This window comes from Tupaia chinensis, unplaced genomic scaffold (assembly GCF_000334495.1).
Source record: "Tupaia chinensis unplaced genomic scaffold, TupChi_1.0 Scaffold139927_1, whole genome shotgun sequence".
In the NCBI taxonomy this organism is placed as follows: domain Eukaryota; kingdom Metazoa; phylum Chordata; class Mammalia; order Scandentia; family Tupaiidae; genus Tupaia; species Tupaia belangeri.
This window is the reverse complement of record NW_006199806.1, coordinates 78,518-95,203: the sequence shown is the minus strand read 5'-3', so window position 1 is coordinate 95,203 and position 16,686 is coordinate 78,518. Positions and strand designations below refer to the sequence as shown.

Sequence of the window (16,686 nt, the reverse complement as noted above, 5' to 3'; positions counted from 1 at the left end):
GAGGTTTTCACTATAGGGCGCGTGTGCTCACCAGACAGAGAGAGACATAGAGACAGAAAGCGAGAAATCACCCCCCAGGAGGGATGATCATGCTGCAATCCCTTCTCCTCCATTCTCCTCTCGGGATCTTTTTTTTTCATTTTCTTTGGTAAGAAATTTAAAACTGAATAGAATTTTCGGACTTGACATTTGCACCAAAAGCAGATAAATTAGCTGTCTAGTTTGTATTTGAACAGGATATAATACCCTTTGCTTCATGATTTTTATTAAAATCTTAATAATTTTTAAAGAACTATTGTATTTATTTATTTATTTTTAATTTGACCAGAGAAAAACAGAGTGAGAGCAAACGAGAAAGAGAGAGAGAGAGAAAGAGAGGGAGAGAGAGGATGAGAAAGCAAGCCACCAGGTCCAGGACTTGAACGGCGGTCTGCCATGTGGGAGTCTAGCATCTTTAACCACCATGCCACCTGCCGGCCCCAAAATCTTATTAGATAATTAAGATGAAAAAAAAATGTAATTGCTGGGGGCATGTGTACTTGCCAGAAAGAAAGAGACAGAGAGGAAGAGAGCACTCCCCAATGTGGTCTGTCATGGCACAACGCCCTCTCCTCCTTTTCTCCATCCTACTGGGATTCTGGGCATGAACATGTGCCCAGTGCGTTCTTCAAGCTGCCGGGACTGAGTTTAGAACCAGATTCAGCTATGTGGGATCTGCCTTCCTTAACCACTAAGCTATGAGGTTAGCCCAAGATGACATTCACAACTCCATTTTTTAAGCCAAATTACCTGTTAACTCGAAGGGACTTTTTTTTTTTTTTCCCAGCAGGAAACGTAACCTTATATAGTTTCATAGAGCAACTCAACAGACAACACAATATGGTCCGGCCGTGGAGGTACACAGGCAGCACCACGGCTTAGGAAGCTAGAAACCGCGTGGGAAGTATGGGTTTCATTCCAGACCAAACTGAGCATGCCAGTCATGGTTACACATACCTGTAATCCTGGGTAATTGGAGACTGGGATAGGAGGATCCCAACACACAAGATCCTGACAAAAATATCTACCTCTGGCTCTCTTTTTCCCTCTCCCTTTCCTTCCCAGTCTCACTTTCTGTCATAAAAGGGAGGAGAGTGCAATACAGTAAGGCATGCTGGTCCATGTGCTATGCCCAAGGTAATTTGGAATCACTATTTTCAACTGAGCATTGGTATTTTGGGGGAAACTAAAAAATTTTCGATTGGCTTCAAATCACTCATCTTATCTCAGGCTTGTAAGGTTCAATCTCCATACAAGCTTGCACACTCTCTTCTCTACCATTCCTATCTTCAGTTCGTCTCTGCGTCTTGTGTAGTATGCTCTATTTTGACTATTTACCCTCCTAATACAGTTATAAAGGCCTTCCATTTGCCATTACACAGGTGTGGAGCTGTTGTTTTTATTTTTTTGGTGATGTCTGGGTCATGCTGGTATTGGCCTTGTAATCATTCTCATTTTTTCAAAGAATTATTTGGTTAATTTTATTTATTACTATTATTATTTTTTTAAATGTGCCATAAGGCAGGACCAGCAGATGGTGTAATGGTTACGTCACTAGACTCCCGTGTAGCTGACCATGGTTCAAGTCTTGAACCCAGAGGTTTAAAACTCATGCCAGGGGGACCAGCAGGTGGCATTGTGGTTAAGGTGCTGACACTCCCACATGGCCAACCATGGTTTGAGTCCCAGACCTGGTGGCTGGCTTTCTCACTTTCTCTCTCTCTCTCTCTATCTCACTGGTCAAATTGAAATAAATGAATGAATAAAAAAAAAAAAAAAAAAAAAAAAAAAAAAAAAAAAAAAAAAAAAACTCACGTCAGGCATGTCTGCATGTGTGCCCAAAATCCTGAGAGGAGACTGGAGGAGAAGGGACTGAGGCATGACTATCCCCTCCCCCAGGGTATGATTTCTCACTTCCTGTCTCTCTAGCAAGCACATATGCCCTGTAGCCAAAATCTCTCTCAAAAAAAAAAAAATTGCTATAGGGCATGTACACACTCACCAGAGGGAGAAAGTGAGAAAGCAAGCCACCAGGTCCAGGATTTGAACCATGACTGGCCATGTGGGAATCTAGTGCCTTAACCACCAAGCCATCTGCTGGCCCCATCATTCTCATTTTATTGTCTCCACTTTTATAAAACATGGTCACAATATTCACAATGTTAAAAATTTAAGTTTCCCAAGGCGCAACAGTTCATCCCCAGGCAAAACCAAACATGGTCTGTCAATGCTTGTGACTACAACTTAAATTGCACACTTAAGTCACATCCTTCAGAATAGTGTGACAGTGGGTGATCATGACTGTGAGCTCAAATCATGGTTGCCAACATCAGTGAGCAGGAAGGAAAATGACAGTGATTACAGAAGGTGAGTGATCTCTGATATATCCATTTGACACTAAAAGCAGTGTTGGTGCTTAGCCACTATTTGGAGGGCTGTCTTGGGCTGTGCATTTTTTCCCTAACTTTCCACACCCACACATAGAACCAGGATTATTTTGGAGGGTTTTTCAGGACAAGGTAATTTCAATGCTAATATCTTTTTTTGTTTGTTTGTTTTCTGGAGAAGTTTCTGCTATAGTGTGCGTGGGCTCACCAGAAAGACAGAGAGAGACCAGAGAGACAGAAAGCCAGAGATCACCCCCCAGAGGGAATGGCCACACCACAATCCCTTCTCCTCCATTCTCCTCTCAGGATCTTGGGCATATATGCACACATGCCCCGACATGAGTTTAAGCCACCGGGTCCAGGACTAGAACCGCGGTCGACTACATGGGAGTCCAGTGACATAGCCATTATGCCAACTACTGGTCCCTCAATGCTAATATCTAGAAGGTAGGGCAAAGGAGGACAGTTGACTATCTCTCACATCTCTTTATCTGGTGAGTATATCCATTCTCTCTGTGGTGAGTGCTGGCTGATAACTCTTTTTTGCCTTTTCTGAAGAGCTGCTATAAACCTAACAGGAGCCACCTTGCTAAAGGCTCTAACTCAAACACCCATCCCTTAAATTCTTTATTTTCTCATTTTTTCTTGATCAGTCTTACCACAGGTTTATTTTTTTACAAAGAATAATCATGGACTTTATGTGTTTTCTTTTTTGGGTGTATTTTTTTCCTCTTTCATTGAGCTCACTGGAGAGACAGAGATGGAGAGAAATAAATCACCCCCACGTGGGGATGGCCATGCCGCAATCTCTTCTCCTCCAGTCTCCTCTCAGGACTTCGGGCATGCGTGCACACGCATATGACGTGAATTTCAAACCGCCAGATCCGGGACTCCCACAGTTGCCCATGTGGGAGTCCAGTGCCTTAACAACTACTCCACCTCCTGGCCCTTATGTTTTTATTCTTTAGATTTATTCTTTTTTTTTTTTTATTCCTGACTTTCAATTAGTTGCTTAACTCATTAATATCTGTCTTTATTATTATTATTTTGCCATAGGGCATATACACTCACCAGAGAGAGACAGAGAAAGAGAGAGAGGGAAAGTCAGAAATCGCCCCCACAGGAGGAGAATGGCCATGTAGTGATCCCTTCCTCTCCATTCTTCTTTTAGGATTTTGGGTACGGGGACCAGCAGTTGGCATAATGGCTATGTTGCTGGACTCCCATGTAGTTGACCACAGTTTGGGTCCAGGGCCCAGTGGCTTAAACTCACGCCAGGCACGTGTGCATGCATGCCTAAGATCCCGAGAGGAGAATGGAGGAGAAGGGATTGAGGCGTGGCCACCCCACCCTGGGGTGGTTTCGCGCTTCCTGTCTGTTTCTTTCTGTCTTTCTGGCAAGTGTATGAGCCCTATAGCAAAAAAAAAAAAAAAAAAAAAAAAAAAAACCTTTAAAAAAAAAAAAAAAAAAAAAAAAAAAAACAAAAAAAAAACTCTCTAAAAAAAAAAAAGAAAGAAAGAAAGAAAAAAAAAAAAGGAGTGTTTCGGGTACACACGTACACACACCTGCTATGATTTTCAAGCTGCTGGGTCCAGGACTCAAACCGTGGTCAGCCATATGGGAATCCAGCACCTTAACCACCACACCACCTGCTGGCCCCTATTTCTTTATTTTTTAATTGCCGTTGGGTGTGTGTACTCACCAGAGAGAGAGACAGAGAGATAGGGAGAAAGCAGCCCCCAATTGGGGCATGGTCATGCCATAATCCCTTCTCCATTTCTCCATCATGTTGGGATTTGGGGCACACACATGCCAGCTGTGTTTTTTAAGCTGCTGGGGCCAGGATTTAAGCTATGCAGTCGGCCACATAAGATCTAACTCCCCCAACCACTAAATAATTGGCCTGTCTCCCCCTTTTTACAGTTGGGTTTTGTTTGTTTGTTTGTTTTTGAGAGAAAGAGAGACAGCTCTCCAACCAGATCCTCACACTGCAATCTACCTCCAGCCCAGCCAGTTCTGATCACGGGCTCGCACACACACACCCAGAGTACTGAGGGAAGCTCCAGCACATGAACCCAGGACCTTCCACGTGGGCCCTGTTGTGTTACTGCTGCTCTACTCTCTGGGCCACGCCTTTAATTATTATCCTGCTTAATTTGGTTAATAGCCTCTTGCACAATACAAACACAAAACAATCTGAAATCACTGCTCCATTTTACAGCATTTGTTTATCAGTATTTTATTTTGATCTTATTACCAAAATTAGATATTCCTATCTGTTGTTCTCTTGTTATTGTTTTAATGTAGCCACCTTTATCATTCCTTTGCTCAACATACCTCTTTTATTTGTTTTATTTTTTCTTTTTATTATTTTTAGATTTGCTATAGGGCACGTGTGCTCACCAGAGAGAGAGACAGGGAGAGAGAGAGAGTGAAAAGCAAGCTGCCAGGTCTGGGACTCGAATCCTGGTTGGCCATGTGGGAGTCCAGTGCCTCAACTGCCATGCCACTTGTTGGCCCTCAGCATGCCTTCTTGCAGCTTAGATATTTCTGTTCTCCGGTCCCCATTCCAGAAGTATATCCTTTACATTTTAAGTTCCTTAAATGAGAGTCTATGGTCAGTAAACTCAGTTATTGATGACCTGAGAGTGTCTTCATCCAAAAATTAAGGCAAAATAAGTTAATTAATTATAATTAATTAATTAATTGGGTTGTCAAAAAGTCATGACACATTTTTGCATAGACAAATACATCATGACTTTTCGGATGACCCAATAGAATTTTAGGCTAACAGTTCTTTTCTTTCAGCACTTAGAAAATATTTACCAGTCTCATCAGCTTTTCAATGTTGAAAATCATATTCGTTTTCTATTATGGCCATAACACAGTACCACAAGTGTAGTGAATTGAAAGAATACAAATTTATTGTCTCACAGTTCTGCAGATCAGAAGTCAGATATGGTTTTCACTGGGCTAAAATCAAGTATGCTTTATTCTTTTCTGAGGGCCTTTGAATCTGTTTTCTTGGTCATTTAGGTGCTGGCAGAGTTCAGTTTCTTGTAGTCAGAGGACTGAGGTCTATTTCCTTGCAGGTTGTCAGCTCTGGGCTACCCTTTGCTCCCAGAAGCTTCTGTCTGACCCTTGCACATAGCCTTCTACAACTCAGAACCAGCACACGGCATCAAATCCTCCTTATGCTGCCATCTCTTTGACCCAGCTTGGAAATGTTCACTACTTTTAAAGACTTAAGTGATTAGATGGGACCCATCTGGATAATCCCAGATAATCTTCCCATCTAAAGGGTAACCTTAATTACATCTGTAGAGTCCTTTTTGCCATATAAAGTGACATATTCACAGGTTCAGAGGATTAAAGTAAGCACATTTTTGCAGGGTAGGAGGGAGACATTATTCTGCCTGCAACAAAAACTATGCTGTCAGTCTAATTGTTGATCCTTTGTCGATGATTTGGCTGTTCTCTCTGGCTGCTTTTAAGATTATTTCTTTGGTGTTTTTACTTTCATTACATTCTTGGTAAGGATTTATTTCTTTAATTGTTATTTTTCAATTTTGGCCAGAGAGAGAGAGAGAGCACAAGAGCAAGCCACCAGGTCCAGGACTCGAACCATGGTTGCCCATGTGGGAGTTCAGCCCTTTAACCACCACACCACCTGCTGGCCTCAGTAAAGATTTATTTTTATTTATCCACATGGGTACCGCCTCTCTTCCATTCTCTTTAATTTTCCTGTTAAACATAAGCGTAGCTATTTCAAATGTCCTCCTACCCTCAGCTTTGCAGTACGAGCCTCATGTACACCTCAGCCCCATGTACAAGCCCTATCGCTGCAAATGGTCAAGGGGTCATCCCTTGGCTGTTCCTTTTTCCCCTCCTTTAAGAGAAAGAGAAAGGGAAAGGTAGACAGAGGTATTTTTTTCTTTATTCATGATACAGTACCTGCACACACACGAGAAAGAGGGGAGCACCCTCCACAGGGCTGGTCATGCCACGATCCCTTCCTCCAGTCTCCAGCCCATCAGATCCGGGGCATTCACACTCGTGCCCAGCTTATTTTAGGCTGAGCACACTGAGGATTTGAACCGTAGTTGCCATGTAGGATCCAGTTTTTCCTGAGCAGTGTCAAGAGAACCTTCCTTCCCACTTGCCCATTCTTTTACTTTTTTTTTCCTTCAGACTTTTTTCATATGGCATGTGCACTTGCCAGAGAGAGACAAAGAAGGAAAGTGAGAAATCATTCTCCAGCAAGGACGGCCATGCTGCTATTCCTTTTCCTCCACTTCTCTTGAGATTTCGGGCATTCACACACATGTGCCTGGCATGATCTTCAAGCCATCTCGTTTGGGACTCAAACCATGGTTGGCCATGTGGGAATCAATCCAACACCTTAACCACCATGCCTCCTGCTGCCTCGCACTCCCCCAGGGCCATTCTGATGCATACTGCACCATAGTCCACCCTCAGGAGGAGAAACCCAAGAGAGAAGAGCTGTTTAAACAGGAAATTTGGGCATTCCAGGTACCTAGAATGTGGTTTAGGAGTGAGTTCAGGTTCTAGATGGTTCTGTTCTCTTAGTCCTGTGGACTCCTCACCTTGTGAGGATGAGCATGGCTGGATGGGGGTCAGAATGGAGCCCTCTCAAACAAGGGGCCCAAGTCAGGAAACTTCTCAAACCAAGAGTCCAAGTCAGAGCCCCTGTTGCCCAGATTCAAGGGCAGTGCCATATGAGACAATAAGCATGCTTCTTTCTAGAGGAAAAAGTTCTGGTTAAGGTAAGACAAGGAGGAAGCAGTGTTCTGTGCAAGACTTTGAGCGTGTGAGATCAAGAGAACTTGAAAAATGTAGAGAAATATGGATTTGAAAGTAGATAAGAGATGCATGGTGAGATTGGCTGGCTTTTTCATTGCAAATAGAATTCTGAAGTCGAATTTGGACACAGTCACAGCAGCTTCGGCCTTCATATGAGCTATTCCCTCTGCCTAAAATAGCTTTCAACTCTGCTCTTGCTTTGCTGCATCCCTTGTATTCTGAGCTTGAATTTTCCTTTGTTTAGGAAATCTTTCCCTCTATTCTTGAAATTTACTCCTCTTTCTCGCTGATTTTTCCAAAGATTCTGTAATTCTCCTTTTGTTATACCTAATCATCCTTAAGTGGTCCATAGTCATCTTTCTGATTATTCTGTTTATAAGGACATTTGTCTTGTCCAGCATTGTATCCCTAGCATCTAGAAAGTGATGGAAACAAATCTAGTGATCAATAAATATTTTGTGAATTAATAATTTGGCCACATGGTGCTTTCCTGGCATTGCTTGATATAGCTGAATCTAAACAGAATATCAGCCTGTCACGGCCTTCCCTTCAAATTATTTATTATTTACACATAATTTTTCAGAGCCAGTTACTCAGACAAAGATGATTTATTCTGATATCTAAAGCACTTCATAAGGGTTTCTGGAAAATCTAAATAATTCTGCTGCCTTAATATTTTACATTATCATCACTTTAGAAGATAAAAGTTTTGGTTATATACTAGAAAAATCTCTTCATTACATGTAAAGCATTTTTGATGTCACCTATAGTGAAGATGAAAGAATAACTGCAAAGAGAAAGAATTGGTATCTGCCCACCCCAACCCAAAATATAAAGATGAAGGCACTAAGGTTCTACTATGTGGCTGTTGCCTTAATAACACTGTCAGTCCAAATGGGTAACTCATTTGACAAATTCAAACCACTTTTTGCATCAGTGATAGCCATTATTTGGTTAGTTCACCCAAGGAAAGGCCATACCAGTTGTTAAAGTGATGTGGAGGTTAGTCAACAGAGCTGCCACTTGACAGTTTGGGACCCCAAGGTGATTGTGAAGAGAGAGTGATCAGACCTGAGGAGTAATCTTGAGAATCACCCTGGGTGCAAATCCACAAATACTGGGGTATAGCCTGCGTGCTATTGAAAATAACAAAGGTTTCAGGGTTGGAGACACTGTCAACCACACTGTCATGATTCTCTATGGCTCCAGGATTCAGTGGTGGGGGGACAATATTTGACTGCTGACCCTGACAGAAGGAGCCTGTAAGTACTTCCGCCTCAAACACGTAGATCAGCCTATCTGTGGTGGAGGTTTTCTTGACCTTGTCAGCTAGGTTTTTGAGGTTCTTGGTGAAGTATATGCCAGCTCCATATTTTGGGTCTGAAAACAGAAAAAAATCAAAAGATTATTATGATCTGGCAAATGATTATGTATTTGCTCTCTAGTTCTCCAAATAATCACCTCTTTCTGGTCTTGAACCCCTCTAACAATAGTAAGGGCACCCAAAGTTACTCCCTTGAGACAAATTATCACTGCTTTGTCAATATAATAATAGCTTACATTTGCATATATCATTAGAGCTTATAGAGAAGTCTATGGCTTTTTTTTTTTTTAAAAAAAAAAGCATTTTTACATTGATGAGGTGCAATTAATCTGTGCTTTGGATACTATCTCCACTTAAAAGATGAAAAATTCAAGCCACCTCTATGGCACAGCAGTAGTGTCCTGCTCAAAAGAAGCCAGATCCTACTTGGAAACTGTGTTTCAAATTTCCAGTCTGGTTGGCCTTGAGCAGGCCAGGCATGGGTGTGGGTGCCCAAGATCTGACAGGCTGGAGGACTGGAGGAAGAGGATTGTGTCATGACCAGACCCTGTGGAGGGTGTTCCTCTCTCTCACTCCTCATGTGTGTGGGTATGCACTCTATCATGAATAAAGGAGAAAAATGTTTAAAAGATGAAAAATTTGAGATTCAGAGAGCTCATCATTCAAGTCAATATTATCAACCAGGCAGCTGACAAAGAGCATAGTGGAGGGAAACTCTTGTTTTCTTTTTTGGAATGATTTTTTTGCTATAGGGTACATGTGCTCACCAGAGAGACAGAGAGGCAGAGAGAAACAGAGAGACAGAAAGCAAGAAATCACCCCCCAGGAGGATGGCCATGCCACAATCCCTTCTCCTCCCCTCTCCTCTGTGGATTTTGGGCATGCACACATACATGCCTGGTGTGAGTTTGAAGCCACCATGTCCGAGACTTGAACCACAGTCAGCCATGTGGGAGTCCAGCAACATAACCACTATGCCATCTGCTGGTCCCAGAGAAGCTCTTGTTTTTTTCAAACATTGACAAGCTATAAACAGCAATTTCTAAAACTCTCAAGAAAACAGTTTGAAAACAGTATCTCATAAGGGAAGGCAGAGTGTCTCCCAAACTCATAGACGGCATGAAGAAAAATAAGGGGAATATCAAGCATATGCAATGTCACTGTGCATGCTTCATTGTTTACGAAGAGCGACCTTGGATTTGGGAGAAACAGAAATTCGGTTGCTAGAGAGTAATCTGCAGTGTGAGGGACAAGGACAGATCTCAGGATGGCTGGGCACAAAAAAAAAAAAACTAAAGAATTGTCACATGCTTTTGATCTAGCACCATGCTCAGCAGACAATTATCCACTCATAGGCCTTCTAGGGACTATGATACTAAGGAGGCTATGTCCTATTCCAGCCACCAAAAATAAATCTTCTCTGTCTCTACATATTGCTTATGATCTGTATTAGCTTTTCTGATAAGAACATTCAGGACACTGAGGGCCAAACTCTGGACTACAAATAATCACTGCTCAATGCCCTGTCTAACTTCACTGACGGGAAAAAGAGTGAAACTTCTTTGAGAATATATTCCTTTTTTCTTTTTAATTTAACTTATTTATTTTATTTTGACCAGAGGAGGACGGGAGGGAGGAGAGAGAGAGAGAGAGAGAGAGAAAGGGAAAGTAAAAAAGCAAGCCACCAGGTCTGGGACTCAAACCATGGTCAGGTCTGGGACTCAAACCATGGTCAGTCAGATGGGAGTCCAGCATCGTTAACCCTCACGCCACCTGCTGGCTCTCAAGGATATATTCTTTTTCTTCATTCCCTTCTTCCAACTTTCCCTTCCTCCTCTCTTTACATTTGTGTAGGACTTAAGCAAACACTGTTTTAAGTTCTACAGTAGCACTGAAAAATCAAAATGAACTATGAGCCACATATAAAATTGTTAAATTTATTTTTTTAAGGTTTTTGTCATAGGGTATGTCTGCTCACCAGAGAGAAACAGACAGAGAGAAAGTGAGAAATCACTCCCCAAGAGTAATGGCCACTCTGCAATCCCTTCTCCTCCATTCTCCTCCTGGTAACAGAGACTTTTTAACTTTTTAATCAATTTTCAACTTTTTAGTAGCCACATTAAAAAGGTAAAAAGAGGTGGCATAGTGGTTAAGACATTCAACTCCCACTTGGCTGATGTGGTTCATGTCCTGGACCTGGTGGCTTAAAAATCACACTGGGTTGGTGTAATGGCTATGTCGCTGGACTCCCATGTAGTCGACTGCAGTTCGAGTCCCAGACTCGATGGCTTAAACTCACACCACTCACATGTGCGTGCATGCCCAAGATCCCAAGAGGAGAATGGAAGAGAAGGGATTGCCTTCTCGATGGCCACCCCCCTGGGTGGGGTGATTTTTCACTTTCTGTCTCTCTGTCTCTCCTGTGTCTCTCTGGCGAGTGCACGTGCCCTATAACAAAAAGCTCTCAAAAAAAAAAAAAATCACACCGGGCGTGTGTGCATGTATGCCCAAAATCCCAGAAGGAGAATGGATTATGGTGTGGCCATTCCCCCTGAACATGATTTCTCACTTTCCCTTTTACTGTCTCTCTCTGTTTCTCTCCTCTCCAGTGAGGGTACTCACCCTATTGCAAAAACCTTAAAAAGAAAAAGGTAAAATGAAATAGGTGACATTAACATTTTTATTTAACTTATTAGATTAAAAATGTTATCATTTCAACAATATAACATTAGAGAGACAGTTACATTCTTTTTTATTTTTTTTCTAGTAGGTCCTCAAAATCCAGTATGGATTTTTTACTTATAGCACATCTCAATCTGATTGGCCCCATTTTAAGTGTTGAGTAACCACATATGGTTACCATATTGAATAGGGCAGCTCTAAAGAGTAAAAAATGGTAAAGATGAGGACCAGCAGATGGTATAATGGATACATCATTGGACTCCCACATAGTCAACCACAGTTTGAGTCCCAGACCCAGTGGTTTAAAACTCATGCTGGGTGCATGTATGTGCTCAAAATCCTGAGAGAAGAATGGAGGAGAAGGGACTGTGGTATGGCCATTTGCATGCCCAAGATCCCAAGAGGAGAATGGAAGAGAAGGGATTGCCTTCTCGATGGCCACCCCCCTGGGTGGGGTGATTTTTCACTTTCTGTCTCTCTGTCTCTCCTGTGTCTCTCTGGCGAGTGCACGTGCCCTATAACAAAAAGCTCTCAAAAAAAAAAAAAAATCACACCGGGCGTGTGTGCATGTATGCCCAAAATCCCAGAAGGAGAATGGATTATGGTGTGGCCATTCCCCCTGAACATGATTTCTCACTTTCCCTTTTACTGTCTCTCTCTGTTTCTCTCCTCTCCAGTGAGGGTACTCACCCTATTGCAAAAACCTTAAAAAGAAAAAGGTAAAATGAAATAGGTGACATTAACATTTTTATTTAACTTATTAGATTAAAAATGTTATCATTTCAACAATATAACATTAGAGAGACAGTTACATTCTTTTTTATTTTTTTTCTAGTAGGTCCTCAAAATCCAGTATGGATTTTTTACTTATAGCACATCTCAATCTGATTGGCCCCATTTTAAGTGTTGAGTAACCACATATGGTTACCATATTGAATAGGGCAGCTCTAAAGAGTAAAAAATGGTAAAGATGAGGACCAGCAGATGGTATAATGGATACATCATTGGACTCCCACATAGTCAACCACAGTTTGAGTCCCAGACCCAGTGGTTTAAAACTCATGCTGGGTGCATGTATGTGCTCAAAATCCTGAGAGAAGAATGGAGGAGAAGGGACTGTGGTATGGCCATTCCCCCAGGGGGTGATTTCTCACTTTCTGCCTGTGTCTCTCTCCAGTGAGTGCACACATCCTATAGCAAAAATCTCTCACTCTCTCAAAAAAAGTTATATTACATGTTGTGACAAAGAAATGAAGGGAGCACAGGAACACAGAGGAAGAAGCAATTCACCAGGCCTGCAGAAGCAGAGGAAGGTGGCAACCAGGATATGCCATGTGTACTATATCTCAAGGTAAAAATAGGAGTTTGCCACACTAAAGTCAGTGAGAAGGGAAGACACTCCACAAAGACAGACAGGCATGAAAGCATACAGCATATTTAGAGAACCCAAAACAGCTCACGTATAGTCTTGAGGAAAATAACAGGATGAGTCTGAAATACTGTGGGGAAAGGTCCCTATGTGCACTCTTAAAGAATTTGGTGTTTGCTATGGTTTGAATATGTTCACCCCCGTCCCAATTCACTTGTTGAGCCATTACAACAGGATTAAGAGGGTAAAAATTATTAAATCAACCAAGATTTTGGGACTGTCCTCCTTTAGAAGGACAGTATGTATTTTTGATACTTTGGGAAGAAAGATGTGTACAGATGTGGGGTAGGCGATTAACAGTATCTATCACGAAACTGCAAAGAGTGTACTCACTAGATTTGGAATGATCTTAGTGAATTTATCTGATGATTTTAGTGAGAGTAGTTTAAGAAGTGGGGGGGGGGTGAGGTTTACAGAGAAGCAAGTTTAGGAGTAAGTGGAAACTAAATTTTTAAAACTTTTCCATCGAAAGGACCATAAGGATTACCACGTTCTTGGTTGCATTCAAAAGATTTCTTGGTGGGGGATTTACTTGCCTGTTTTTACCCACAGTGATTATTTATGTTCAATTTTTACCACCCCCCAAATTCAACATTTTATTGTCTATGCTCTCTCTAGAACAAAAAAAAGAATATTTCTTTATTCTTTGCTTTCTGGAAAGCAAGATTAATGGAGTTGGCACTGTAGCAGGGATCATGCTATGTATTATGAAAGGTAAAGATCAAGAGCCACATATTTCATACATCACATATAAAAAAATCAAGCTTTACTGTTAGGTGCCCTACTAGAATTGTTACTAAATTTCTTAGCTCTTGGAAAAATCTAGTCAGAATTTTTCACTGGTAACTGAAAAGTAAAGGGGGCAATATATATTGCAATGAAGTGTGCAATACTTTTCTACAGCTAAAAGGAGACATGGAAACTACACATGCAACTCCCATGCCTGAGAAGGATCTTAAGCTATTGCCGATTTCATCTGCCAGATGATACCTAATTCATTCACTAGCAGGCTACAGAAAATAAAGAGGAAATAGAAGGACCAGCAGTTAGCGTAATGGCTTTGTCGCTGGACTCCCACGTAGCCGACCATGGTTTGAGTCCCAAACCCGGTGGCTTAAAACTCACGCCATGCGCGTGTGTGTGCGTGCACAAGATCCCGAGAGGAGAATGGAGGAGAAGAGACTGCGGTGTGACCATCCCCCCGGGGGGTGATTTCTCATTTTCTATCTCTCTGTCTCTCTCTGTCTGTCTGGCAGCGCACACACCCTATAGCAAAAACCTCTCCCCCCACCCCCCCAAAAAAAAGAGGAAATAGAGAGGATGGAAGAAAAAAAAGTCAATTTTCTTAAATTTAATTCTAAAATAGTTGGGTGGAGTTGGCAAGAATTTTTTTGAGATAACTAAGAGGAAAAAAAAAAAAAAAAGCCCAAGGTGCTCTCCACAGATAGGACATATAAACACCAAAATGAGAACCATAGGTCTTGCTGCTCATACTTCTGTCAACATAAAACCTGTCATCCACAAATGTATGAAGACAAAATAAAAATATGACTCTTTTCAAAAGACCTAACTTCTAAATCCCAGTCACAAATGTCCCCTCCTGACAGCAGCAAATGCCACTGGTGCTAAGCCATCTGCTGATGTCTGCTCGCCAACTCCCACCTACATGGAGTAGCCCTGATGACGTAGAGTGGACACCTACCGCAGGGCACTGAGTATATTCTTTGAAAGCCAACTTTGCATATCCCATTGCAGAACTGGTGTGGGACTTGCTGGAATAATCTGCAGCTCACAGGTGCCTTATGTGATTGCTCTTCCATCATTTTCTTCTTTCTTTGGAAGGCAGCCATGAGAACTGCATTGTCTATCTTCTCCACCTACAACCAGGAAAAAGAAAAACTGAGAAAAAGACCAGAGAACTGCTACTTAAATCACACACACTGTTCTAGAAATAAAGACATTGATGTGCATATTACTTTGCATGCAATTTGTTTTTTTATTTAAAGTTGTAAGAGAGTCTCTCCTACTCCTAATCCTCTTCTAGTTTGACTACTACCTCTTCCAAGTTCCCTGCTTCTTCTTTGATAAATTCATTTAATAAAAGTTTATTGAGTGGGCCAGCTCTTGGCCTGATGGTTAAGAAGTCTGGATCCCACATAGCTGACCATGAGGTTCCAGTCCTAGACCTGGCATGTTTCTGGGCACATGTGCATACATGGCCTAAATCCTGAAAGGAGGGAGAGATGGAGAAGAGATTGTGTTGTGACCATCCCCGAGGGGTGCTTTCCCCTCTCCCTTTCTCTTAGATGAATGGACATGCTCTTGGGGCAAATTAAAAAAAAAAAAAGCTTACTGAGCAATAGCTATGTGCCAGGAGCTGGTAATGAAATGCTGAACAACACAGGTACAATCTCTGCCCTTTTAAAGTTCATACTTTAACATTATTATTATTATTATTTTTTTTTGGAGAGGTTTTTGCTAAGGGCGCATGCGCTTGACAAAAAGACAGAGAGAGACAGAGAGACAGAAAGCGATAAATCACTCCCCAGAGGGGATGGCCACGCCACAATCCCTTCTCCATTCTCCTCTCAGGATCTTGGGCACACATGCACACGCGCCCGGTGTGAATTTAAGCCACTGAGTCCGGGACTCGAACTGCAGTTGACTACATGGGAGTCCAGCGACATAGCCATTACGCTAACTGCTGGTCCCTAAAGTTCATACTTTAATGAGAGATAAAAAATAGGTTAACAATTATGATTCAGTGTACTAAGTGCTATCCTATTCCTTTTATCTTGCTCTAAGACCGGCAGGTAGCTTTCCTGAATCTTGAATCTTCACTCTGGTATGGCCTGACATAATTTCTCCCCCAGATTACAACTATATCTCCGTGCTTGCCCTTCCCTGCCCTCCTTCCAGTCGTACTCAGGATGTCAGCAGCAGCTTAGAGTCATCAGCAAGAGAGCTCATACAGAACCAAATGAATTAACATCAAGGTGAGTCAAATTCTCCCCTTAATTACCTTCATAACATGCAAACCACATTTTTCAAACTGTTTCTTTTGATCCTGAAGCTTCTGAGTTGAAGGTACTGGATATTTCTTAAATGTGATACTTTCTTTCATTTCATTCTTATCAGTACACTGTCCTAAAAATGAGTAACACAAGATTTTGTCTCAATGCTCTGTTAAAAAGAAAAAGGCTGTAAAAATATTTTAAATAAATTCTAGAAATTTAGAGGAAGAAATTAGACGGTTAAAGTAGTATTTTAGGATATGCAAGGACAGCTATGATAAGTCACAGGATAAGCTAGAGGATTGTCTTTGGATTATTTGGATCATGAAGTTAAGGGAATGTGAGAAAAAGAGCATCAATATAGAAGCCTTCCCCACAATTAATCCTGTAATGATATATATAATTGTGATGCTCATAGAAAATGCTTGTATTGGGGGCCTATCGGTAGAATGGTAGGTAGCAACTGAATCTCTCATGGCTGACTATGTGGTTTGAGCTCTAGATCCAGAACCGTGAAAAACATGGTGTGTTAGGGGCTAGTGGGTGGCATGGTGGTAGGGATGCTGGATTTCTACATGGCTGACCCTAGTCTGAGTCCCAGATCCAGTGGTTTGAAAATCATGCTGGGCACATGTGTGTGCCCAAACTCCCCAGAAGAGAATAGAGGAGAAAGGATTGCCACATGGTCATCCCCTCTAGGGGGTGATTTCTCACTTTCCCTCTCTCTGTCTTTCTCTGGCTAGTGCAAGTGCCTAGGGTAAAAATCTAAAAAAGAAAGAAAGAAAAGTAGAGACAAACAAACTAACAAACAAAAACACATGTTGGGCATGTGTGTGTGCCCAAAATTCCATGAGGAAAATGAAGTTGTTGTGGTGTGGTCATGCTCCATGGAGAGTGATTTCTTGCTTTCTCTTTTTCTCTGTGCCTCTCTCCAGTGAGTGCATGTGTCCTGTGGCAAAACTAAAAAAAAAAAAAAAAAAAAAGGTT

At 41.7% G+C, this 16,686-nt stretch overlaps 1 protein-coding gene across 8 annotated transcripts in view; it reads right to left on the bottom strand.

Annotated features, from left to right (window-relative positions):
* Positions 1 to 7,842: 7,842 nt before the first annotated feature.
* The window catches only part of PARP9 (poly(ADP-ribose) polymerase family member 9), a 39,661-nt gene continuing 30,817 nt past the window's right edge, over positions 7,843 to 16,686 (bottom strand). For all 8 annotated transcript variants that reach the window (XM_014593200.2, XM_027765914.1, XM_027765910.1 and 5 more), the window contains 3 exons: positions 15,708 to 15,832; positions 14,388 to 14,562; positions 7,843 to 8,630 (listed from right to left, as the gene is read on the bottom strand). In XM_014593200.2, coding sequence (XP_014448686.1) covers positions 8,254 to 8,630; positions 14,388 to 14,562; positions 15,708 to 15,832 — 677 coding nt within the window. In that variant the 3' untranslated portion in view covers positions 7,843 to 8,253. The remainder of the gene's footprint in view (positions 8,631 to 14,387; positions 14,563 to 15,707; positions 15,833 to 16,686) is intronic.